Source organism: Phalangium opilio, unplaced genomic scaffold (genome assembly GCF_054372755.1).
Source record: "Phalangium opilio isolate 3A_F unplaced genomic scaffold, DU_Popi_V2 ptg000041l_1, whole genome shotgun sequence".
Taxonomy (NCBI): Eukaryota; Metazoa; Arthropoda; class Arachnida; order Opiliones; family Phalangiidae; genus Phalangium; species Phalangium opilio.
The window spans coordinates 1,966,321-1,993,221 of NW_028324165.1; the positions used below are offsets into that span (position 1 = coordinate 1,966,321).

The 26,901-nt window shown below is 39.2% G+C and overlaps 2 protein-coding genes and 1 long non-coding RNA gene across 11 annotated transcripts in view; 2 read left to right on the top strand and 1 right to left on the bottom strand.

Annotated features, from left to right (window-relative positions):
* LOC149679272 (uncharacterized) lies at nt 1-9,022 on the top strand. Of its 3 annotated transcripts, none has more exons than XR_016365720.1 (8): nt 1-158; nt 250-315; nt 2,865-2,946; nt 3,018-3,122; nt 3,439-3,570; nt 3,656-4,499; nt 5,251-6,273; nt 8,883-9,022. XR_016365720.1 is itself a non-coding variant. In XM_089834966.1 (7 exons), exons 2-7 carry the CDS (start codon nt 269-271, stop codon nt 6,189-6,191), a joined length of 2,184 nt encoding a protein of 727 aa, XP_089691092.1. In that variant the 5' UTR covers nt 2-158; nt 250-268; the 3' UTR covers nt 6,192-6,308. The 3 variants fall into 3 exon arrangements, 1 of the variants encoding a protein (XP_089691092.1); XR_016365719.1 differs by having other exon boundaries at nt 2-158; nt 3,656-4,532; XM_089834966.1 differs by lacking the exon at nt 8,883-9,022 and having other exon boundaries at nt 2-158; nt 3,656-4,532; nt 5,251-6,308.
* LOC149679273 (uncharacterized) lies at nt 9,003-18,146 on the bottom strand. The gene is made up of 3 exons (XR_016365722.1): nt 18,012-18,146; nt 17,885-17,941; nt 9,003-10,464 (listed from the first exon to the last, which is right to left on the bottom strand). It is a non-coding gene; the product is annotated as an uncharacterized LOC149679273 (long non-coding RNA).
* Nucleotides 17,857-26,901, top strand: part of LOC149679274 (uncharacterized) — an 11,531-nt gene continuing 2,486 nt past the window's right edge. Inside the window, exons 1-7 of one of the 7 annotated variants that reach the window (XM_089834961.1) lie at nt 17,857-17,925; nt 19,805-19,884; nt 19,968-20,033; nt 23,330-23,411; nt 23,481-23,585; nt 24,042-24,173; nt 24,256-25,144. In XM_089834961.1, the coding sequence (XP_089691087.1) occupies nt 19,984-20,033; nt 23,330-23,411; nt 23,481-23,585; nt 24,042-24,173; nt 24,256-25,144 (1,258 nt within the window). In that variant the 5' untranslated portion in view covers nt 17,857-17,925; nt 19,805-19,884; nt 19,968-19,983. Of the gene's footprint in view, nt 17,926-18,016; nt 18,210-19,460; nt 19,885-19,967; nt 20,034-20,656; nt 20,869-21,561; nt 21,949-23,329; nt 23,412-23,480; nt 23,586-24,041; nt 24,174-24,255; nt 25,145-26,901 lie in introns of those variants that run through there. The other 6 variants (XM_089834958.1, XM_089834960.1, XM_089834959.1 and 3 more) reach the window with 6 other exon arrangements.

Here is a 26,901-nt window from a genome sequence, read left to right on the forward strand (position 1 = left end):
TATAATCTTTTAGCAGACGACGCATAGGAGGATTTCTACTATTTTAGAATTTGGGGTAATTCAGTAAAAGGTGGTCAATAGGAAATTTTGGTTCAGATAGTGTTTCCCGGAATAGTGTTTCCCGGAAAAGTGTTCCAAACTTCATATCAGCCTGACTGGTAAGTAAGAATGTGTATTAGTGACACTAAAGTCTTTGTTTATGGCTATATTTTTATTATTTTTATAATGTTACGTATATTAACTTAACAGGGAAACTGTACAAAGAGTGATGGAATTTGTTAAAGAATGTCGAGTTATGGTCGAACGTTTAAGCTGGTAAGTGATGAATATAATGCAACTTGGATGTCAACAAGACATGTAACGGATCCAAACCGTAACCTAGCTATAGAATAAATTCCCAAAAGTGGATATGTTTTAATTCCCTGAATACTACTACCCTTCCAAATTATTGCTGATTAGCTTGTTTATTGCCGCAATTTCAACAATATTGGGCAAATTGAAAGAGGCGCACATTTAGCCACTCGTGTAACTTTGTAAGATGTTCTAGCTATAGGGGGATTTAGACAGTTCTGCATGTGAGATCTACCCATAGACATGGCCAACTTAGATTACCGGTGGTAGAAGGCCTGCCAACTTCACCCGAGCCCCATGTTAAAAAACGACTAGCAAAAGCGCCCCTAGTTCCAACTTTCGCCATTAGGTGCGCTACCAACCCAGTTTTCCTCATAATGCTTTTTCTATGGGAAAAAAAATTCGGAAGTGGACTCGGTTTTAGAGCATTTTTAATATATTTACCGATTTTTTCGCCGCCGAGTTTTAAATGAGAAGTCAAGTAAGTTTTAATTTATATTTTGAGACCAATTTCATAATTTTCCGTCCGTTATTTGACGAGTAATCAACATTCAAAGTTGGGGTTGTTTTTAAGGCGGAGAAATTAAATTTCTCGGAAAACCTAAGCCTTGGTCCAACGGCGCCACTAAATTTTAATGTAAACTGCCTTCAAGACCGAGGCTTAACGCTAAACGGCGCATTTCTCCGCCTTAAAAACAACCCCAACTTTGAATGTTGATTACTCGTCAAATAACGGACGGAAAATTATGAAATTGGTCTCAAAATATAAATTAAAACTTACTTGACTTCTCATTTAAAACTCGGAGGCGAAAAAAATCGGTAAATATATTAAAAACGCTCTTAAACCGAGTCCACTTCCGAATTTTTTTTCCAAATAGAAAAAGCATTAGGAGGAAAACTGGGTTGGTAGCGCACCTAACGGCGAAAGTCGGAACTAGGGGCGATTTTGCTGGTCGTTTTATAACATGGGGCTCGGGTAAAGCTGGCAGGCCTTCTACCACCGGTAATCTAAGTTGGCCATGCCATAGATATAGGATCTATCCTCGTTGCTGAATATTGCAGTATTAGCTAATAATACTGCGGAATGGTGAATTATCGAAAATTCTTTAAACAGAAAAACCATTCGAAATCGTGATTACTCAATATCTGAATTATGCCTCATGAGTATATTCAATATGTATCTATCCATAGTATTTTCTCCATCATCGGTATTTTTTTTTGTCCTGTGTCCCGCGCGTTTTTTCCATCTAGGAAAAATACTACTATTTTTACTACTACCAGATACTACCTTACTAAAAAAGTATCGAAGACTGCCTCGTAAGTCGAAACTAGGAATGAAGCGCTTGGCTCTATTCATACAAGACACGTAAAAATATTTACGTATAGAGCTATTTCAATTCGCGGGGAAAGGAGAGCTTTTGAGGCGTGGTTTCGCCAGTCCCCACCTAGGAGCCGTATTGTGCGGTAAATTTAGCATAGAGATGATAGAGTTCTTCAGTGGCCCGCACGGAGGGAGGGTGAAAACCGGCTCCGTTTATTGGCAGGCCCAACTGTGACGTTTGCCCCCTTCAACTGGCATAGCTCTATTAGCTTGGGGTGGGGAGGGCGTGTTGGTTTCGTATGTGCTAATGTAGTACAGTACTCATGTTTTGAAACTCACTAAGGTAATATTCGAGATGGCCCGACGGTTGGGGTACATTGTCTTACCAACCACATCTAACTGAAAAGGTCCCTTGTTCTATCCAGCCTAAATAAACAAACCACAAAGTAAATATTTTCCCCCCAACCCAACAAACCGGTCTATAAAGAAAATATTTCCCTAAGTAGGCGTTCCAAGAAATCGGCTTCGCAGTCATCAATCAAATTAATCCTAAACTTGAGGGTTACCGCAATCTAACCGGGTGAATTCTGACGATACCAATGTTATTTCTTTCCCAATACTTCCAAGGGCTGGAAGACGATCTTTTCTTAACAAAAGTCCAAAACAACTTGTTTCCGTCCGAAGTCGGAAAATTACTGTTAACTCATAACATAGAGCCAAGATGGAACTAATGTCCTTTTTTCTTTTTTTTTGCAATTCTTTCACATTATGAGCTTCAACGTGGTAGCGGATATTGTCTTAATCGGTTTCTAGCCACACTCGTTCATGGCGTACCCCGGCCACAAACATACATACACACAAATCATCAGCACAAGGCTAGGTCTGGAAATATAACCTCACCTAGCAAAAATGGGGTTGAGATAGAGCTCTCTCAATTGTGACGTCAGTACCTAGGTATAACGTCACACGATTGACTTTGGCAGTGCCAGTGGGCGGCCATGTTTGGTAAATAGCATGGGTGACGTCACACTAAGGTTTCTGAAATAGCTCTTGAACAAAATTGCAGCGATAATTATCACAATCTTTTGAACTAATTAAGCTTTGCCATGTGTTTCTTAGCCATGATAGCGAAAGCTACCATGTATTTGTTCGTTTTGATGTACCTTAATTTTGAAAAATTATTTTATTTTAGGGATAATTTACAATCTCACAAACTCTCTTTTCAAAATTCCGAAATGAGTTTAGTAAATCTTCAAAGGTTGGCAATTAAAAAGGTATTTGCGAAATTATTGCAATATTCCTTTTGTTTTAGACAATCTGAAAATAACGAAAACTTGGTTTTTAGGAAATGGACTACGAGGAAGAATGTAACTATGATCACTTAAGCAAAGATGATCTAATCAATGAAGTTAAAACTAGAGATGATCGAGTTACGAAACTGGAAGCCGAGGTATTTTTCAAAGCATAGGGGAGCTTTTTTGTTGTGTGAAATTAAGCACAAAAATATGAGACCCTTTTGGGATCATAGCCATTTTTATATGCACAGGATAAGTTGTCGAATCTGTTGTCTCTTAATTAAAGGTTCTCATCTAAGGGGATTGGTAACATGTCCGTCGTTAATAACGAGGACCTTTGTTACTGATCCCCTTCTTGTGTGTCATTGGTTTCCCCTTTTTCTTGCTTGTCCCTCCTTGCCCCTTTAAAATACTTTCAGCCAAAGAAAGTCCGTAGATAGTTAATTTGTAATGGAATCTCATTTTATTTAGTGTAATGTCTTAATTTCAAACTTGGAAAAAGAGAGAGTGAAAACAACATTAACAATAAATAAGCAAAGAGACGAAATTGAAAGACTCAATAGGGTCATTAAAGACTTGGAAAGGAGAATCCAAGATCTGATGGTATGCAACATCCTTCACTTTCATACTCGATTGGAAAGATAATTACTTTAAGATTGAAAGTTATTGTTAATTGTTTAAAAAATAGGAGAAAAGTGGAATACATCAATTAGATAATAATGAATACGTGAAAACTGAACGCGTTGAAAATGATTTGGAAATTAATGTCCAGGAGTTACCCCTTCCTATTGTTATACACAGTGTCCAAGGCATTCTGGATAAAGAAGATATTATTCAAGAATCGCTTGTTTTTGAACCTCAATATGTGGCGGAGGTTTACAATGCAAACACAGAAATTGAAATTGCCTCAATAAATTCTGAAAATATGGGGTCTATAAAGCAAAATACGAATCCGTGTGTCCCTAAACCGAATTACGATTACAGTTTGCCTCAAAGTGCGCCTTCACGTAAAATTAAGGTTGAAAACCAATTTGAAATGTCTCCTGATACGAACACGGAGAGCGATTCGCCACGAGAACCTCTTAAGAACAATATTAACATTAACGACTTTCTTCTTAAATCACAAAGTGTCTCGACAGAGGGGGACACTGAAGATAATACAACTCGATTGACGGAATTTCGTCTTCCTGAATTGAATGTTGAAACCGAAAAACATTTGGATGAAAATGTGGAAGGCGATTCATTAGAAACAGCCCTAGAAAGCGATCTTGATGATAACAAATCCAAAAACGCCTTGACAGGTGCAAAGGAAACTGATAGACAAAATGAAAGTATGGAACTGTTTGTCGATCCGAGCTCGTTGAGTGTGCCAGTGTGTGTTCCTGAAGTAGAACGCAACCCAATTGAACTATCAGAAATGCCCTCCGTCTCTATTGAAAGCGATTTACCCGAAGTTCCAATTGCAGTTCAACATATTAGTTCGGTGTCCAACTCGGAGACATTAGAAGGTGTCGCTCCAAAGATTCCAGAAGGTAAAACCTCATCGTCTCGTTCGGAAATTACAGGTAAAACATTTAATGCTTTAATAGTCTTGAGTACCTAGTATGAGTAGTCATATTTCCGCCTTCTCGGTATAAAGCCTAATAGCGTAACTGCTCGGAGGTCGCTAAACAATTGTAATGTATTTTTATCATATTCCGAAAATCGCGAATGACGGAGACACGAACTCCCTGCAGGAAAATCAGTGCTTAAATTTTGGACCTTATTACGCTTTAGATTTAGATGAAAACTAATCTTGGGCGAAAAGCCTCTAATTTATTCTCATTTTCACTCGTTGTTGTTGTACATACTTAAAGGGGCTGGCCGGAGCTGTTGGCGTGAAGGGAGGTCAAACTGTTGGTTAGCATATTACTTACCCGCCCACCGCGACGGTGGAGCCTTTCATTATGGCCAAAGAGCTGGGTGTTTTCCCCTGAACTAAGGGCGGTCTCCCCCCAACAGCGCCGGCGAGCCCCTTTAATAAGTGTGTAGTTATACTGTCTTAAAACTATTGAATGAAAATTAATTTGAGAGAAAAGAAAAGTTAAAAGTACAACCTTTCGAGCCAAGGTTGATCTTCATCCCCTTTTTGTTGATATGCTCGTTTACTCATCAACACACTTTTTTTATTCTGTAACACTTCGTTTTCGTACGCATTACCTTTTTTATGAAGTCCGCCTGAATGTTATTGTTTTTTTGATACTAAATTATAAATGATGTTTGTGCTTTTTATATTTTCTATAGAGAAATTGAAGAAGAATCGTAAAACCGGGTTCAAATATTCAACTGAATATAAACGGGGCTTACAACGTCGCATTAGAAAGGGTAAAGAAGGAAAACGCTTCAAATGTGAACAGTGTGACTATACATGCAAGCATAAGTGCGATTTCATCAAACATCAACGCATTCATAGCGGTGAAAAACCGTTCAAATGTCATCAGTGTGACTTTGCAAGTACACAGAAGAGTTCTTTGAACATTCATCGACGCATTCACAGTGGTGAAAAACCCTTCAAATGTGATCAGTGTGACTTTGCAAGTACGCGGAAGTGCGCTTTGACAGTACATCTAGGCATTCACAGTGGAGAAAAACCTTTCAAATGTGATTGGTGTGAATATAGATTCAGTCGGAAGAATGATTTGAAGTCACATCTACTACGCCTTCACAGTGCTGAAAAACCCTTCAAATGTGATCAGTGTGACTATACCAGCACAATGAAGAGTGATTTGATCACACATCAACGCATTCACAGTGATGAAAAATCCTTCAAATGTAAAGAGTGCGAATATTACAGCACGGACAGGGGTTCTTTGACCAAACATCTACGCGTTCATAGCGGTGAAAAACCCTTCAATTGTGATCGGTGTGACTTTGCAAGTACGTGGAAGGCTCATTTGATCACACATGAACGCATTCACACTGGTGAAAAACCCTTCAAATGTGATCAGTGCGAATATGCTTGTATTCGCGGGGATAATTTGATCACACACAAACGCATTCACAATGGTGAAAAACCCTTCAAGTGTGATCGGTGTGACTATGGATGCACTCAGATGAATAATTTGATCAGACATAAACTCATTCATAGCGGTGAAAAACCCTTAAAATGTGATCGGTGTGACTATGAATGCACCCAGAAGACTCATTTGATAGAACATAAACGTAGAAAACACATGTGTGAATAGATGGATTTACATTGTTGAACCAGTTGGACAAAAACCGTATTTCCTCGTCTTCTGTAATGATTCATGAATAGGCTAAAACTGTGTATGTAACAATCTATTAAATTGCTCCATTCTAAATTGTATTGCACCTGCACAATTCTGCATATAGGCCTATAATAACTTATTGTGAAGAGTGGTCCTTTCTCCCGCTAAAGTTGTTTGCTTCGTTCCGGTTATATCATGAATCCACTGCCTTCTCAAATACTTGAGAAGGCAGTGATGAATCTATATAACTATGAATATACAGCGCTATCATATGCTCTTCTATCATGACGATTTGCTTTGGGTGTTACCCTCCTAACTTTGACAAGTTTTGCGTAGCTCTAATAGCTAATCACAAGACAAGAGGAAGTGAAGTTTCGAATTTACACACCCCCGAACTCTGCCTTCCTTCTCCCGCTCCTAACACTAGCAGGCATATGACTGCTGATTCCTTTCGCTAAGCTCCGCCGAAACCTTATCGAGAGGTTAGACAGCGTAATTACGCAGCTGTATAATCATCTGGGAGCACGGCAGTGCTCCCAGCCAAGTCGAGCACTGATCGAGCACTGACATCCTTTTCTCGAAGCAACTCGTGGCACTTTTAAGCCCACTGTAACTTCGTGATGGGTACAGGTAAAAGTCTGAAATTTTGCTTGCCGCGAGGACTGTCAATCCTAGCTATAGTTTCCAAATTTCAAGTTCCTACCCTATATACTTTTCGAAATATCGCAGGTGAAATTTACCTTATATTGTCACTCACTCACTCACTCACCGATCATCAAAATTCTAAGGTACTTCTAGGGGAGATAGAAACTTAAAATTCATGATTTAGTTTTAATTTATTTTATAAAGCACAGAAAAATTAAAACATCCCGAAATTTTTATAAAATTGTTCTTTAGTTCTTTATTTTAAAACTAGATGGCGCAGCCGTCTTTTCAACAGAAATAATGTGTGTTCTTGATGAAAGGACGTAATGGTCCCAAGTTAACCGAAAGTTAAATATTTATTAAAGCTAATAGGAGTAGTAGTTTAAGAGAAATGTGTTGTATCTGATGCTACATTCTTATATTAGGATATCGCGTACAATCGTTATTGCATATTCTCTGCGGGTCGAAAGGGGTAATTCAGCGTAAATATGGACAAATGTTAGCGATTATATTGGCAAACGAAGTACCACGAGAGGGTCTTGTTTTAATATAACTACCGAAGTATAACGAGAGGGTCTACAAAAAGAAGTGAGATCCTATGAAAAACATTAACATGTACAAAAATGGGCCAAGCCTCGTTCGTGCCCTCTCCGCCGTAAAACGTTCTGAGATCCCATGTAGAGCCAAGTCTGCCTTTTGTTCTCATTCAATCGCCAATTGAACAATTATGTTATAAATTAAGTCCTTTTCCTAATTAATAACCAATATTCTTTGACTCTATCATTATTATACATCTTTGTTCGTATCAAAAATATCGTGACTTGGCAAGCGCAGGTAATTACCTTATAAACGTGTACATAAGGTTATGCATAACTAGCCTTATAAACTTGTACATATCCCCTCGACCATAAACGATTTAGTGAATATCCCTTTGATTATTTTAAAATCGGCAACGATTTAGTGAATATTTCCTCGACTTCCTTTTAATATTACTTACTTGCGATTGCCAATTCACGATGTTTTTGATACGAACAAAGATGTATAATAATGATAGAGTCAAAGAATATTGGTTATTAATTAAGAAAAGTACTTAATTTATAACATAATTGTTCAATTGGCGATTGAATGAGAACAAAAGGCAGACTTGGCTCTACAAGGGATCTCAGAACGTTTTACGGCGGAGAGGGCACTAGCGAGGCTTGGCCCATTTTTGTACATGTTAATGTTTTTCATAGGATAGTTATATAGATTCATGGTTAGGCCTATATTAATACAAGATCAAACTTAGTATGGATGATATCTTTAATATCATATTGAAACTCGGACCAGAAAAAAGTCTTCAACTGTGATTAGTGTTTCTTTGTAAGCACACGGGAAATTAATTTGGTCAAACAACAAGCCATTTACAAATGTGGAATAAACTCTTGTTCGTGATCAATGTGCCTTAGGAAGAACGCTCTTGACTATGACTTGGAAAAAGTATGGGCAATTTGAATGGGTTTGAAGACTACACAGCCAGAAAAAAATTCATTTATATCCTATATGGAACATATTTAAATGTGTTGGACAAAACGTTCACACTTTGTGTTATTTTTAAGATTCTACATAACGTATATTTGAACTGTAGCACTTACGACGGCTCATAATCTTGAATAATGAAAATAATAAAATGCCCTCTTTCCCGTCATCGCTGGTACTCCTTATTTCGACCAATAATACTTTGACATCAGAGAGGGGGTGCCAGAACGAAATAAATTGGTAACTTGTCATTACGCAGCGTCACCTAGCATTTGATTCACTGAAATTCCGTTGAATATGGGGAGAGCAAAGAAAAGTTTAAAATACGACCGTTCGATTTTCGAGCCAAGATTTTTCTACACAGTTAGAGCTGAAATAGATTTACATATGAGGATTTTTAGTACTATATTTCCTATAAAACACCGTTTTTCTACTATAAAACCCTATTTTTAGGCCGCGCTTTATAATGTGTTCTAAATGTATAAAAAATTAAAACTATTTCAGACCTTTCCTATGGCGTATGCTTTGATGACTAGACGAACGATTACAGCGTATGAAACCATCTTAAGGAGGTTAAGGCAGAAATTTCCCGATTTTTTACCAACACTCGTTTTATCCGCCTTTGAGCGAGCCACGATGACGGCATTCAGAAACGTATTCCCACTGGCTATGGAAATTTCTGGTTGTTTTTTTCATTTTACCCAGGTATATCAATTTCACAATATATATATCAAATGTGTACAAGCGGGTTTTCAAAGGCGCCGTTTGGCGTGTGGAGTATCTTTTTTTGGCGATATTTAATTTTCTGGCACCCGCACCCTCAACCAGCGCCTTAGAAAAAAACCCAGCTCTAATAAAAGCTGGTGATCCCTTGGTGATAAAATTTTGCATATTGATTTTTAAGAGTGTGATATTGTTATTTAGGCTATTTGGAAAAACGTTGTTAGTCTGGGGTTGCAAGACTTGTACACAACCAATGACGTTGCGAAAAAAATTGTACGAATGATGATGGCGGTGGCTTTGCTGCCATCAAAAGCAATTTGGGAAGGCGAACGCACTCTAAGGTACGAGATACACCAGGCAGAACAAGAAGACAGGGAAATAGCTCGTTTGAACCCGTTAATGGCATACTTCACGACGACATGGCTTATTGGTTATGGACCCAACGTCATCTGTTCATGGTCAACATCGAAGAACGAATAATAACGTTGAGAGTTTTCATAACCAATTAAACAGGAGAGTAGGCGCTATTCACCCAAATGTTTTCTTCTTTTTGGGTGAGTCAAAATTCTGCTACTCCATTCCATCAAATAATTTTAAGACTATTTCTAAATTGCAAAGGGGTGGTAGGTCAGAAATTAGGTTCAGCTGGGAAATAAAAATTTTTTGTTCTAAATTCTGATATCTTATTGTCACCTCTTGGACAGCTTCTATGGAAATTTTACATGGTATCACCCATTTTCCTTGCCCATTAAGGAAGCTGTTAAATTGGGATTTAGAAATCAACCTAATTCCATGGCTCAAACGAACTTTCCTGTACTTTTTTTATTGGTCACTTTAGATCGACTTAAAGATGGTGAAAGTATTTACAAAAAGGAGTACGCAAGCTTGGACAACGGAGCCCAGATTGCAAGGCCACGGAAAAAAAACATTTGTCTAATGACAAAAGAATTAATAGCTGTAACGAAAAATTGGAGCAAAATCGGTACACCGTCAGGGAATTTCTACGCGTGGCAAGTCACGTAGTTGCAGAATTGGACCGTCCCACTGTGCCGATTCCAGGTGTTATACATGCGCAACCAGCGGCGGCAGCAGTCCGTCCAGCCCCGGCAAACATCGGTCTAGTTCATCCAGCTGCGGCCAACCCTATTCGTCCAGTTCTTGCCCCACTCCCTGGTCCAGCGCCGGTACTTGATGTCGACCCAGCCCAGGCCATCGTTCCAGTTCTAGACCAGGCACCCGGAGTTGACCGAGATCCGGCCCCAGCTGTCGGTCGAATCCAGGTCCCAGAAGTAGGCAATTTGTGCACGGTATGCATGGTAAATAGAAGAAATACTGTGTTTGTTCCATGTGGCTATACTTGCGCCTGCGAAAGATGTAAAGACAGGATCATGAATTATGATGTGCCCATATTGCAGGACCCTCGCCTCAGCAGCTTACAGGACTTTCAACCCATAACTGCAGTGGTTTTTATTTTTTACCAATGTTTTTAATTTGGTATTATGCTTTTTCAATTAAAATTTTATACAAAGTCTACGATAGTTATACGTTATTCCAGTTGTGAGACTTGGCGTTATACGTACGTCCAATATACATTAATCCGGTTATACCTTATTCCGGTATAGAATTTCGCGGTTATAGGCTAGTCCAGTTATACTTTATTCCAGTATTGGACAGTTATACCTTATTCCAGTTTTCAAATACGACGTTATACACTATTCCAGTTATATTTTACTCCAGTTCGTTATAATACCTTATTCCCGTTATACTTTTTTTCTCTTATTAATTAGCTGCCACCTTTTCCAAAACATTCTTCTACTAATTAGCTGCCACCTTTTCCAAAATATTCTCCAATTAATTAGCTACCACCTTTTCAAAAATATTCTCCTATTAATTTCTGACACCTTTTCCAAAATATTTCTTATTATGTTGGTGCAAGGATGGTGCACATAGAATATGATTTTAATTTTCCATTTCGGATACGTGGGGGGCTGTCATTTCGTCAGCCCTTCAAAATCTTTAATGAAGTAGAGGCGAACCGTAGTGGTGCAAGCTAAGTTAAGGGTGGTGCATGATGGTGCATGCTTGGTGCAATTGATCCATGTATGTTTGGTGGCGATTTGAGCACCTGGGGGGCCAAGTTAATGGACGTCGCCTTTTCCAAAATATTGATGTTTATCTTCATTGCTGTTAGGTTATGTTTTTTACCTCTCCGAGTGACGTATGTCACGGAGAGGTTCTAATTTCGACGTGTCTGTGTGTGTGTGTGTGTGTGGGGGTATGTGTGTGTGTGTGTGTCTGTCTGTTGTTATACCCACGTGACCGCGTTCGCAGTTTGCAAATCGGAGCAAACGTGTTCTCAATTTCCGGAAATTTCGAAAATTGTATTACACTTACAGGCTATTACTCCATTGCCTGTCTAACATCACCAGCCTCTGGTCTTTGTCCATCCCACATGGACACCAGTCTGTACACACTGGCTTCTAATCACAATCGTCTGCTGCTCTTTGTCCATCCCACATGGACACCAGTCTGTACACACTGGCTTCTAATCACCACCGTCATCTGCTCTTTGTCCATCGCACATGGACACCAGTCTGTACACCTGGCTTCTAACACCCCCATCTTCTGGTCTTTGTTTTTGTCCATCCCACATGGACACCAGTCTGTACACCTGGCTTCTAACACCACCATCTTCTGGTCTTTGTTTTTGTCATCCCACATGGACACCAGTCTGTACACCTGGCTTCTACTCCATCATCATCGTTAAGGTTAAGACATACGCGGCGATCGGCCAGGGTTACGAGAAACGTCCGGCCTCCCTAAGGTGGGGCTTCCACCAGAGGTTCACGCAATTGCGCTGTTCTTATCCATAGCTGCGATTCGACACCCTTATATACTACCTATTTGAGTAAGGCGACGCAACCGGCGTATGCTTCATTTCAAACGCCAATATTAGTCAAGTCTCTCAAGAATGTTTAATTATTCTTTTTCAAAACGATGTAACGCTCAATAAGGCGAACAACTATCGAAGAAAATATTTAATATTAATTATATTTATTTTAATATTTAAGATAATCATGTCTCTAAACTCAAAATTAATACGGAAAGGGTAAAACAGTAGTCTATGTGTTTGTCTATATGTGTCCGTCCGTTGTTACACTAGTGCGCTGCATTAGAAGTTCGTTTTTGTTTTGATGTGTAAAGAAATCCTTCAGAACCTTAATATTCCCGTTTTCCATAATATAAAATGAATATGTGGAAATATTTTTCGTAATTATGATGCATTTAGTACTTTTGTAGCTTTAAAGCTCTATTTCATTTTGATATTACAAAGATTTTTTTTAATATTATTATTTAAAATGGATGTTTATATATTACTTAAGCTATACTACATCTGTTTATAGCATAATCCTTTCTAAAATGAATACAAGCGCAACGCTACAATGTTGGTCAAATGAACTATTAATTGTTAATAGGCCTAGTGAACCAAAAAGTAAACGCTTGGGTTTGGTTTTCGTTTCTGTAATGCAGAGACATTAACGGTTAAGAGTGAGCCGAAAGTTAAATACACTATTAAATAATTAGGCTTAGATTATATAATCATGGTGGAAATCTGGGCCGCGTTCAGCAGAGCCCAGCGCTGTTAGCAGTGTCCTACATAACGGGATTTTGTTTTTGAATTTTGACGTCACGGTGCTTAGCGCTGAGCTAGCGCGGTCTTCAAAGAAAATAGTCGGCCTTTTGGATAACGTGACGTAAAACGTGTAGTTCTCAGCTTGGCGAAAAAACCATGGATGAATCAATACAAATAGCTCTATGGGACTATAGCTATTTAATTGGTGTGAAACCAGTTGATCACGCGAGAATTTTAAGAGATATGTTAGTTTCTAATTTTAATTATAAAAGTTGTTATCTATCTCTATAAATATGTTATCATACAATTTTTGTTAAGCCTTGGTACCTTGCACGCTTTATTGCGCTAGCGTCATTTATAAAACACCGATGACCGGAGAAAAGCTATGACGACAGAGCTCACCGGTAAACATTTCCAAAATCCGCTGTCTTTTTTGGTGAGCTCTGCTGAACGCAGCCCAGACCAGTGAAAGGTCTGATCGTAATGGGATAATAGCTTCGTGTTTTCATGCTTTTCATGGTACGCATTTACTTTCAGTGTGTGTAGCCACAAATAAGCTTTGGTGTTATGTAACGTTAACAGTCATGTTGACAAACTAAGAAAATCGTTGAGGTGAAACGAGAGGATAGTGTTTATATGGCAACCCTGTTGTGAATATGGCTTTGAACATAGAGGGCATACAGTTGAGGAGTAGAAAATTGGCCTTTACAAACACGTAAAGGTAGTATCCCTCCAAAGTTTTATCTCTTCATTTCCCGTTTCTCCCCCATCGGATGATTTTAATGTGTAGAAGTATATCATTTTTGGATGTAAAATGTCGTCTGATTTACAGTATATTTGCTATGCTTTGTATACTGCTTTAATATTTCATAAATTTTAACTTAAGAAACATTTCCATATCTGGGTAAATAAGTTTGTAAGTAGTCGTCTTGACTCGGAGAGGTAATATTTTGGTTTTCCCAACTTGTTTATGTTAGGAGGCGGTTATACACTTCAAGTAAGTGTCTCCCTTATGGAACAAGAAACAAATAAAACCATCAAATTCTACTCTGAGTCTTTTTTGGGTATGTTATATAATGTTAATGGTAAGAGGAGAACTGGGAATTGGGTTGACTGAGGTTTGTGTAAATGGGAATTGGGGATATTAAATTGGGTAAAATGTGGGGTAACCTGAAAACGGTACCCAATTCCCACTTAGGGACTCTTGAGTAAAAAAAAATACTCTTTCCTGAAGCATAATAGGGAAAACTCGCACACTAATATTGGCAGTTTGGCACGAGTAGGCAGGCAAAGAGAAACATTTTACATGGTTTGCTTTTCGCAATAAATGATCACCAAGAAATTTTAAATATTCTAAAGCACCAAACGGTGGAACTACTGTACACACAGAATAAAAATGCTGTAAAATAAACACTATGGTAAGGGCAATAGCGTATGCCATCAAGATGATGTTAATTTAATTGCGCATCCTCCCTGTTTTTAATACCGTCAACAATACTTTTTTTCTAAACAGTGGAACTAACAGTTTTAATACCGTCAACAATACTGTTTTTCTAAACAGTGGAACTAACAGTTTTAAGTATTAATTGCTCGTGTATTCAGGGGCGTTTGTAGCTTTTAAAATAACCGCTTCAGAGGTTGTTTCAAAGACAGTCTTAACCGTTGAATATATTGTAGGGGTCAATGAAAAAACCAGCACTATATGCTGTTTTACTACCAATAAATCACAGTTACATAAAATGTCTGCTGCTGTAAAACTAACAGCAAAATATGTGGTTTTAAACTCACTAAGCACTGTGGATTAAAACGTGGTTTGCTGTGAAAATCAAAACACATCATGCTGTTTCAAACCGCTTATGGTACACTAAAAAATAGGGTTGCTGTAAAAATAACAGCTCTTAGAACAGTTATAAATCCCTAGCTTATTTTGATAAAGACGCTCTTTGCTGTTAAACTAAAAGCACTCAAACCTTTATTAAAAACATTAAGCTCTGTTGGTTAAGATGCAACTTGTCATTTATATAAGACGACTAGCTGTTTTTAACAGACTGTCCATTTGGGTAAATTTATACTGGTTGCTGTTATACACTCTTAGAAAATCTGGTGTGCTTTAACATCTTTAAAAGTAGTTTATATGGGTCCAAATTTTACACCATTACAGGTGTTCATTTACACCCCAGAAAGGGTTTAATAAAACTTATTTGAGCAATTATTGTCAAAGATAAGAATAAAATTGTGCAACAGAGGTTCAGTTTAACACTTTTTTACTCCCATATGAGTGTTGCTTAATTCCTTAAAGGGTGCAGCATAACACCTTTCCGAGTTTAAATAACGCTTTCTGAGTGTCGTATGACACCTTCCCGAGTGTTTGATTTATCAGCAAATAGCGCTATGTGCTTAGCAAGGTTCAACCTTGAGAGAACTTAAGAGGACAGTTCTAACAAGCAAGGGTAGTTCTCGCATCAATGTGAAACTACATAAAAAGTTTATTCCAGTATTGGACAGTTATACCTTATTCCAGTTTTCAAATACGACGTTATACACTATTCCAGTTAAATTTTATTCCAGTTCGTTATTATACCTTATTCCCGTTATACTTTATTCCATTTATACTTAATTCCGCCCCCAGCGTTTCCCTATTGCAGCGTCATCTACGTGCATTATTATTTTAGCAACAATTTTCGAAACAATAATTATTAAATATTAACTCTATATAAAATTTAATGTTTCAATTGCAAATTTTAATTACGAGAAAAAAGTTTAAAATAACTTTGGCAATATGTATGCAAAATTAGGCCAACACGATGGCGCTAAATAGGGTCTAGTTCTGAGGTAGCCCACCTGCCTTTTGTCCCGAGTATTCCTTCCCCATTTATAGCTTCCCACCAGACCCAATCGTTTACGAAGTTACGGCGTGTATTTCTCTCAGAATTCGTATCCACCCCCTATCATTCTTGATTATATAACCTACTTTAATTGCGACGTTTATTGGAGTTTTCGCATTTAATTTTTACCCCATAATTTTGTGCCGAAACCCACTATTATACCCCTAAAAGCCAAAGCCAAATGTAATGTGTTTGCACGCGCGTAATGTTCTTACGCGACATATACGTTCCGCTAAGTTCCGGTATGAATCTCGACTGGTCGCTGAGATTTTCGTCAATCCAAAGGCTCTTTACTCCCACGTCTCACGTTCGCTGAACCCCAGAGCCCATCTGTCGGTTGTCAACGACCCTGCTGGCGTTACGCTTCGGGACCCCGCTGAGATTGTTGAGGCTCTCAACGTTTATTTCCGGTCGGTCTTTATTCCGGAACCCCACGAGGAGGCGGTTTATCTTGGGGACTTTATGTCACGAGTCGCTTCTGACGAGACCGCGCTCCAAGTAGAAATGGAGCCCTCAGATTTTGGTTTGTCCTATGTGGAGGTTCGCCGCTACTTGCGACGTTTGCGGCTCGACAAATCTCCTGGCCCGGATGATCTTCATCCGCGGCTCTTGCGCGAGGGTGCCACGATTTTGGCTGCGCCCCTGTTGGCCATATTTCAACGGTCAATTTTGTCGGGTGTCGTTCCTGCTATTTGGAGGAGGGCGAACATTACGGCCATCAAGAAGACACCCTCTTCCTGCTCGGTCACGAATTTTCGGGGAATTAGCTTGACCTGTTTACAGTGTAAACAATTGGAGCTCTATGTCCGGGATGCTCTTGTCTCCTTCCTAACGGCCCGGAATTTCTTTACGCCTGACCAACACGGTTTTTTGATGAAACGGTCGTGTTTCACAAACTTGTTAAGCACCCTTGAGAACGCCTCCCGCTGCCTCGATTCGGGAGCCTCGGTCGACTTAATCTACCTTGATTTGCGCAAGGCTTTTGATACGGTCCCGCATTCGTTGTTACTTCGGATACTAGAATGGCTTGGCGTACCCTTCACGCTTGTGACCTGGATTGCGGCCTTCCTCCGAAATCGGCTTCAGCGCGTGGCACTTCGGGGTGTTTACTCCTCGTGGTGTGAAGTGGCTAGTGGTGTGCCTCAGGGTTCGGTACTGGGGCCCACGTTCTTTATTGTTTATATCAACGACCTCCCGCGTGCTATCCGACACTCGTTTGTGAGCCTGTTTGCGGACGATTCCAAGGTTGGGCGCGGCATTCGCACGCCCGCCGACTCTCTCGCACTGCAGGGGGACGTGGATGCTCCTGATGCGTGGGCCAGCTCAAACGGCATGAGCTTCAACCCCACCAAATCCGTGGTCCTGCATTGCGGAAGAAATAACCCTCGCTTTCAGTACCGTTTGGCGGGTAGGCCTATTGAGGCTCAGTCTGTTGTGAGGGACCTCGGGGTTATGTTTGCTGGTGGTATGCTGGGAGATACCCATAGTAGGGTGGCGGCGGTCCGTGGCTCCCGTGCTCTTTACATTTTAAAGCGCTCCTTTTCGCATTTTAGCGTCCGGTTATTTGGCGTCCTGTATAGAACTTACATCCGCCCTCATCTTGACTACTGTTCAAGCATATGGTTTCCCCACCTCGTCAGGGACATTGAGAATGTTGAACGGGTCCAGCGCAGGGCCACAAAACTTGTTTCTGGCCTGCGAACTTTGCCCTATCCGGAGCGCCTCAGACGGCTGGGCCTTATGTCCCTAGCTGATAGGCGGCTGCGTCAGGATTTGGTGGAAACCTTCAAATTGGTCCATGGCCACTACGACGTGGAGGCCACCGCATTTTTTACCGTTCGCTGGACTGGGAGGAGAGCGCCCACTCTTTCCAAGTCCCGCTGTACGTCCCTGCCTCGGCGTGTCTTTTTCACGCAACGGGTTATTAACTCGTGGAATGGTCTCCCTAGTGAGGTGAAGAGGAACTCGTCTGTCCATGCGTTCAAGGCTCGGTTGGACAAATTCGTCCACTGAGTCGCGTCATTGCTTTTTTTATGTGTTTTGTTTTTATTTTGTCTTATTTTGTTCTGTTTCTTTAAATTTTGGCTTTCTTTTTACCCGTCAATAAACTTTATTATTATTATTATTATTATTATTATTATTATTATTATTATTAATCTTAAATGTTTTAGCAGACGACGCATAGGAGGATTTCTACTATTTTAGAATTCGGGGTAATTCAGTAAAAGTTCGGCAAAACTAAATTTAGGGTAAAATAGTGTTACCCAGAAATGCATTCATCGTAACTTCATATCAGCTCGGACTGGTAAGTAAGAATGTAACTAAGTTGTAAAGAGGGAGGGTAGTTTAGTTAGGTTTATTTAGTTTCTGATACGGATTTAAATAACCAACTTTAATTGCGACGTTTATTGGAGCATAGCCCACTTGATCACGCTGGCTGCACGTGCTCTAGAAGCCCCCTCAATCGACCCTAAGAATGAAAATAACATAGGTTCGGTCTAAGATTCAAACCCGTCTGGTTTTAACATGGGCGTCTATGGAAGGGGACCAGTCTTATCAAAAGTGGATTATGCTTCACACATAAAGTACGTAAGTCCCACTTTTACATAGCTTTGGCCATGGATTTCATGATATTCCCGAAGTAAATACTAAGCAGACGAACAAAAATGCTTTTAACCAATCATTAGCCCCCTAACCATAGATAACCTCTTTAATGCCAGACCAATCGGCGACGGCTATTACTATTTTCTTGCATGAGACCTCGACTCGACCTCGCCGTCGACATAACCGGGAAGCCCGGAAGGCGAATTTGCTGTATCGTTCGGTAGTCGTTACAAAATATTTAACGTTTTAAAGCTCAAGTTTCGAAATTTTTTGAGACATTTACTAAGTCTTCAACTAGATAAGATTTTCTTTAAATTTCAACAGAAAAATAGCTCCGTGAATAAAATTAGACACGAAAACTACACTACGCCTTGGCTAGATATCAGCGGCTATCGTTAAAAAACAGATGCACGGCGTCCTAAATAGTCCAAGCAAAAGCTACCAAGTTTTATAACATTTTAACGCCTTACTCCCAAATAATCTTTGGCATTGTGAATAGTTTTATCTAAAGAATATTTTAGTAGTTCTCGAATTTAGGTACGTGGTAAATCGGTTCTTTAGGCGGAAGGACCGGATGAATCCGAAGGAGCCGCGTTACTGAACTATTTCCCTCCGCGTAAGGGGAGGTTCTTTCCTTGGAGCTTAGAGAATATCGTGTAGCTCTCTCAGGCACATGTTACGTACTTCATGTGTAAAGCCTAATGGTTTTATCGACCATTTTCTCCCAAATAGTGCATCCACTGGTTCAAATCTCTTGAATTTTTAATGAGACGTGTATTGAAAGGTTTGATATTATCCTGTAAAATTTAAAGTCTTCAGCTATAATAGTTTTTTTTTATAAAAAAAAAATCATCACATAGTTGCCCAAATTTACGTTCGGTTAGGTTAGGTTTGGTTGAAACTGCCACCCTTAAAATCAATTTATTTTAAACATCTCTTTATTTGCGCCGAAAAATTTTAACACCATATTTTCAAACAACATCGGAAAAAAAAAATACGAGCAGGGGCTATTCTTAAAAATTGCTTAAAAAGGGTATATCCGCCTCTAGATGATAAGCTAACGGTCAAATCCTTAATCCTTCAATTTCTCGACTATGTGATGATTTTTATTTTTTATTAAAAAAACCATTATAGCTGAAGACTTTAAATTTTACAGGATAATATCAAATTTTTCAATACACGTCTCATTAAAAATTCAAGAGATTTGAACTAGTGGATGCACTATTTGGGCCAAAACGTTGATAAAACTGGTCCCCTCCCATGGACGCCCATGTTAAAACCAGACGGGTTTGAAAGTTCAGACCGAACCATGTGACGCGCCGCGTGCGCGAGTTAACATGTAAAAAAATCGTTTGGACGGGCTTCTAGAGCGCGTGCAGCCAGCGTGATCAAGTGGGCTATGATTGGAGTTTTCGCATTTTTAAATTTTACATCACAATTTTCTGCCGAAACTCACTATTTTACCACGAAGAGTCTTAGCCGAAGCCAAAAGTCGTTAAAATCATGTTTTAGCAGACGACGCATAGGAGGATTTCTACTATTTTAGAATTTGGGGTAAAAAAAAAATTTGTTTCAAATAGCGTTTTCCGGAAAAGTGTTCACTGCTCATAAATCAAGTTCTAAACTTCAATCAGCATTCAGCGGTTTTCAGCCCTGACTGGTAAGTAAGAATGTATATTAGTGATACTAAGTTAAGGCCCTATTTTTATTACTATTAAAATGTTTCGTATGTTATCTTAACAGGGAAACTGTACAAAGTATGATGGATGTCGTGAAGGATTGTCGTGTTATGGTCGAACGTTTAAGCTGGTAAGTTATGAATATAATGCAACTTGGATGTCAGAAAGGCATGAAATGGATCCAAACCTATCGAAACTAATATATCTTGAAACGAATTAATTCTCTCTTGCTATTTTAAAAAATAAAAATACTAGCAGACTAAGGAGAGTAAATAATTTATAAGCCGCTAGGTATGATCTAAGACCATTAAACACAGATGGACTGGAATGGGGAAAGGGCGGGTGGTTCCTTGTGGGAAGCGTCTCTCTAGCGCCACGCCGCGACCAATATTGAAACTATATCCAATCAAACAAACAGGCGCGTGAAATAGCAGACGACATTAGGCCCGTTAAAGCTCGAAAGTCTATGTTAGGTTAGAACGTAACCTTAGTTAGAGAAAGTGTTTAGTTGAATGTAAGTTACTTTCAATTATATTTTTTATTTAAATAGGTATAAGAATTACTATACAAGCCTTAAGCCATAGCTCACTTTTAGAAAGTTGATATTTGGGGTTTGGTATTGTGTAGAAAGTAATGCCTTTCATATGGAATTTATCAGAATAACGTTGATCATTTTTACAAACTCCAAAAACGCACCTTTTGCTTGGCATCTTAAATACCCAAACTAATCCTTTATATTACTTTAAGAAAACGAACATAAAAGGCGAAAATGCGGAGAGGAAAAACCTAACCGTGCCTAGACCGTACAATCATAAAAATTCAACAGAGCAGACGACATAATAAAGGTCACAAAGATGCCTTGAAATGTTTCGGGAGTCTCCCGCTAGGGGCGACGATACGCGCTGAAATTTCAAGATACGGGTTTTAGCTTATCATTCTAGCCCATCTGTGTTTAATGGTCTTAGGTATGATAATGATTCCTATTTTAGAGGCCGTTTTCCATAGTAGGAAATTTTTTAGTAGGATAGTAGTAAACATAGTAGTATTTCCCCTACGCGGGAAAGCAAAACCACGGAGCTGTATTGTAGAAGGAGTAGAGACTCGTAGCTTCCCCTCTACTAAAAAAAGCTCGACCTTATTTGTCCATAAAAAGGGGGTTTGAATTTTGACCCTCCCTCCAAACCTTGGCGAGCCCATGTAAACAATAATGATGGCCGCGAGCTATGAACGTTCAGGAGGGTTAAGCCTCGGTCTTTTGTGTATCGAGTCCGAGTGACGGGAGTTTCTCAAGCGTTTGCAAATTTTTTTTTTACTTAAATTTTTATTTTTTCTATTATTTCTATTTATATTAACTATAATATGGAAAATATTCAAAGAATTAAGCCGGGAAAGAAGAAAACGACGCCTTCTTTAAAACACGTGACGTCAGAGATTGTTTACATAGGCTCGGTATGCGTGAAAATTGTGCGCGGAGCACTAGTACGCTTATGTCTAGGGCCGCCTAGTCTCTACTCCTTCTACAATACACATCCGTGGCAAAACCTATGATGGAGAAAATGGTATGAATTGCTACATTGTGCCGACTAATCGTATTAACAGTAAAGAATAGGGAACTCGTAAAAAAAGAATGATAAGAAGGAGGATGATACAATTAATAGGGTTTTTACCAGAAGTGAATTGTAATCATGGGAAAGGAGCCGGGAAAATATGGTGTAATATGAACATGAAAATGTAATACATGGATTTAGTTAAACAATAATTCAGCATATTCCTTCGTGACTGGGCTTTACAGAACAAACATCAGCGGGTATGTTCCTGTTTTTATTATGATCAACCGAATAAACTGCCGCCTTTTCCAAAATATAGCTATTTTATTGTCTTTCTACCTTGAAAAGACGCGCATGTGAGATTTTACCCTCATTGCTAGTTCTGAATTCGGAAACTTGCCATGAATATTAGCAGTATGAGCTAATAACGCTGCGCAATGATGAATAATTTAAACAGTAAATCTATACCGTGATTACACAATATCTGAATTAGGCCTCGTAAGTAGTCCATAGTATTTTCTCCATCATCGCTATAGCTTTTTTTCTCTGTGTCTGGGGCAATGCTTTTCAGTCTAGAAAGAATACTGCTATTTTTACTGCTATCTTACTAAAAAAGTATCGAAGACGGCCTCGTAATTAGGAATGAAGCGTTTTGCTGTATTCATAAAATGGAGTTGAGGAATAGAGCTATCTCAATTGTGACGTCAGTGGCTTGGTAAAACCAGAGTTCGAATTAAAAACCCAGCCCAAAAAAACCCGCGGGTTTTATTGGGTTTTACCCACCATAAAAACCCACTAAAAACCCAGTTAATAAAACCCATCACTAAGATCATCAATTTTGATGAATTTGAATGTGTAACATAACGCGATCAAAGTACGCGCCATTTCGTGACCCTATAAAACTATACCAGGGGTCGCTAATGTAAGGAACTGAACTGAACCGTGGAAGTGGATCTAGGGGAGACGGGGTCGTGGGAAGACAGACAGCTACGGCTGGGACTAGGAGTCGGTTGTATGATTTTAACCTGAATAAAGTACTGATGTTTATTTTAACTAATTGTTTTAACTTGAGTGAGTCCAGTTACAATCCGTGAGAACCTGAACACAACAGAATGGTGGAATAATTTCATTTTAAATATAGTTTAAGATATTTGTTGTTTTAACTTGAAATGTACTATTTAATAATATTTATTATTTTTAATGAAACATTTTAAGACTTTTTTTATTAAGAAGTTACTTTTGAATGACATTTTTTTCTACCATGCACGCATATGCTAAAGATCAAAAACCCAAAAACCCAATAAAACCCGGTGGGCTGGGCTATTTTTTTTTTTTTTAAAAAAACCCGGATTTTTATGAACCATGGGTAAAACGTCACATGATTGACTTTGGCAGTGGGCGGCCATGTTTGGTACTTGTTATATTTTATGGGCAAATAGCGTGGGTGACGTCACACCAAAGAGGGTAGAGAGAGGGGGAGTAGAAGCTAGCGGCTTTGGCAAGGCATTTTGGGTGTTCTCGCTTTTCTTTATTTATTTGTTATATTTTCCTCCTAATATCCGGTTCATCATATTTCAACCAATAAGAGGGTAGAGAAAGATGCGCGCGAACACCGGAAGCTTAGAGGTAAATTTTCAAAGCGAGAACACTCCAGCCAAGCCTTCTACTCCCCCTCTTTCTACCCTCTTTGGTCACACTAAGGTTTCTGAGATAGCTCTTGAACAAAATTGCAGCGTTAATTTTCACAATTTTTGAACTAGTTAAGCTTTGCCATGTTTTTCTTAGCTTTTTATAGCGAAAGCTACAATGTATGGGGAAACCTTTCTTATTATTTGTTCGTTTTTGATTTACCCTCAGTTTGAAAAATATTTAATTTTAGGGAAGATTTACAATCTCACAAACTCTCTTTACAAAATTCCGAAATGAGCTTAGTAAATCTTCAAAGGTTGGCCATTAAAGAGGTATTTGCGAAATTATTGGGATATTCCTCGTTTTAGGCAAACTGATAGTTATTGAACCTTTGTTTTTAGGAAATGGACTACGAGGAAAATTGTAACTATGATCACTTGAGCAAAGATGATCTAATCAATGAAGTTAAAGCTAGAGATGATCGAGTTAGGAAACTGGAATCGGAGGTATTTTTCAAAGCATAGGTGGAGCACAAAAATATGAGACCCTTTTGGGATCATAGCCAATTTTATATGCACAGGATAAGTTGTCGAACCTGTTGTCTCTTAATTAAAGGGTCTGTAAAGTCGTCTTTCCTTCTAGCAAACGCGGCGGGAAGGGGGGGTTAAGGACTCTCGGGGGTGAGGACTTTTTAAAAACAAAATTCAACGGTCCGCCGACATTTCTATGGGTCGGTGAATAATTAAGGTTATTGGTGAACCCACCAATCACGATTGGCTCTAATCTAAGGGGATTGGTAACACAGCCCTCCTTATTAACCAAGAAACCCAACGAGGACCTTTGTTACTGATCCCCCTTCTTGTGTGTCATTGGTTTCTCCTCTATCTTGCTTGCCCCTTCAAAATACATTTAGCCAAAGAAAGTCCGAAGATTGTTTTGTAATGGAATCTCATTTTGTTTAGTGTAATGTTTTAATTTCAAAAATGGGAAAAGAGAGAGTGAAAACAACATTAACGATAAATAAGCAAATTGACGAAATTGGAAGACTCAATAGGGTTATTAAAGAGTTGGAAAGGAGAATCAAAGATCTGATAGTATGGAACATTCTTCATTTTCATAGTCAAAGTGAAAGAGAATTACTTTAAGAATGAAATTTATTGTTAATTGTTTAAAAAGCAGGAGAAAAGTGGAATACATCGATTAGCTAACAATTTATACGTGAAACCTGAACCCGTTGGAAATGATTTGGAAATTAATGGCCAGGAGTTATCCCTTCCAGTTGTGATGCACAGTGTCCAAGGTATTCTGGACAAAGAAGATTTTATTCAAGAATCGCCTGTTTTTGAACCTCAATATGTTGCGGAGGTTTACAATACAAACGCGGAAACTAAAATTACCTCAATTTATTCTGAAAATATGGGGTTTATAACGCGAAATACGAGTCCGTGTGTCCCTAAACCGATTTACAGTGACAGTTTGCCTCTATGTGCGCCTTCACCAAAAATTATGGTCGAAAACCAATTCGAAATGTCTCCTGACACGAAGACGGAAAGCGATTCGCCACGAGAACCTCTTAAGAACAATATTAACAGTAACGACTCTCTTCTTAAATCACAAAGTGTCTCGACAGAGGGGGACACTGAAGATAATACAACTCAATCGAAGGAATTGCGTGCTCCTGAATTGAATGTTGAAGTCGAAAAACATTTGGATCTTTCTCTTGATGCAAATGTCGAAAGCGATTCGCTAGGAGCCCGAGAAAACGATCTTGATGATAACCAATCCAAAATCGCCTTGACAGGCACAAAGGAAACTGATAGACAAAATCAAAGTGTGGAACTGTTTGTTGATCCGAGCTCATTGAGTGTGCCAGTGTGTGTTCCTAAAGTAGAACGTAACCCAATTGAACTATCAGAATTGACCTCCGTCTCTATGGAAAGCGATTTACTCGAAGTTCCAATTGCAGTTCAACATAATAGTTCCGAGTCCAACTCGGAGACATTTGAAGAAGTCGCTCCAAAGATTCCAGAAGGTAAAACCTCATCGCCTCGTTCGGAAATTGCACGTAAGTCATTTTATGCTTTTATAGTCTTGAGTACCTAGATTGAGAAGTCGTATTTCTAAGCAACTATTTCCGCCTTCTCGGTATAAAGTCTCATAGTGTATTCCATTTAAATGCTCTGAGATCGCTTTACAATCCTAATGTATTTTTATCATCTTCCGAAAACCGCGAATGTGGGAGACACGGACTCCCTGCCGGAAAATCAGTGTACAAATTTTGGACCTAATTCCACTTTAAACTAATCTTGGGCCAAAAGCCTCCAATCGATGCTCATAGATACTTTGTAGAATAATTGCAGGTGCGTTTCAGATACTTTGCAAGATCATTGCAGGTGTATTTCAGATACTTTGTAGGGTAATTTCAGACGCGTTTCAGATACTCTGTAGGATAATTGCAGGTGCGTTTCAGATACTTTGCAGGATGATTGCAGGCGCGTTTCAGATACTTTGAAGGATAATTGAAGGTGAGTTTCAGATGCTTTGTAGGATAATTGCAGGCGAGTTTCAGATACTTTGTAGGATAATTGCAGGCGAGTTTCAGATACTTTGTAGGATAATTGCAGGCGCGTTTCAGACACTCTGTAGGATAATTGCAGGTGCGTTTCAGATACTTTGCAGGATGATTGCAGGCGCGTTTCAGATACTTTGAAGGATAATTGAAGGTGAGTTTCAGATGCTTTGTAGTATAATTGCAGGCGAGTTTCAGATACTTTGTAGGATAATTGCAGGCGAGTTTCAGATACTTTGTAGGATAATTGCTGGCGAGTTTCAGATACTTTGTAGGATAATTGCTGGCGAGTTTCAGATACTTTGTAGGATAATTGCAGGCGCGTTTCAGATACTTTTCAGGATAATTTCAGACGCGTTTCAGATACTCTGTACGATAAATGCAGGTGCATTTCAGATACTTTGCAGCATCATTGCAGGTGATTTTCAGATACTATGTGGGATAATTGCAGTCGCGTTTCAGATATTTTGCAGGATCAGTGCAGGCATGTTTCAGATACTTTGTAGGATAAATGCAGATGCGTTTCAGATACTTCGCAGGATAATTACAGGTGCATATCAGATAATTTGCAGGATAATTGCAGGTGCGTTTCAGATACTTTGTAGGATCATTGCAGCCGCGTTTCAGATACTTTGTAGGATCATTGCAGCCGCGTTTCAGATACTTTGTAGGATCATTGCAGCCGTGTTTCAGATACTTTGTAGGATCATTGCAGCCGCGTTTCAGATACTTTGTAGGATCATTGCAGCCGCGTTTCAGATACTTTGTAGGGTCATTGCAGGCGCGTTTCAGATACTTTGTTGGATAATTGCAGACGCGTTTCAGATACTTTGTTGGATAATTGCAGACGCGTTTCAGATACTTTGTAGGATCATTGCAGCCGCGTTTCAGATACTTTGTAGGATCATTGCAGCCGCGTTTCAGATACTTTGTAGGGTCATTGCAGGCGCGTTTCAGATACTTTGTTGGATAATTGCAGACGCGTTTCAGATACTTTGTTGGATAATTGCAGACGCGTTTCAGATACTTTGTTGGATAATTGCAGGCGCGTTTCAGATACTTTGTAGGGTAGTTGCAGGCGCGTTTCAGATACTTTGTAGGATAATTGCAGACGCGTTTCAGATACTTTGTTGGATAATTGCAGGCGCGTTTCAGATACTTTGTAGGGTAGTTGCAGGCGCGTTTCAGATACTTTGTAGGATAATTGCAGACGCGTTTCAGATACTTTGTTGGATAATTGCAGACTCGTTTCA

Coding starts and splice junctions, on each gene's coding strand:
- LOC149679272 (XM_089834966.1), top strand. CDS start 269: ATGGAATTTGTTAAAGAATGTCGAGTTATGGTCGAACGTTTAAGCTG. Junction 316..2,864: donor ATGGTCGAACGTTTAAGCTG/GTAAGTGATGAA, acceptor ATTTTATTTTAG/GGATAATTTACAATCTCACA. Junction 2,947..3,017: donor AAAGGTTGGCAATTAAAAAG/GTATTTGCGAAA, acceptor CTTGGTTTTTAG/GAAATGGACTACGAGGAAGA.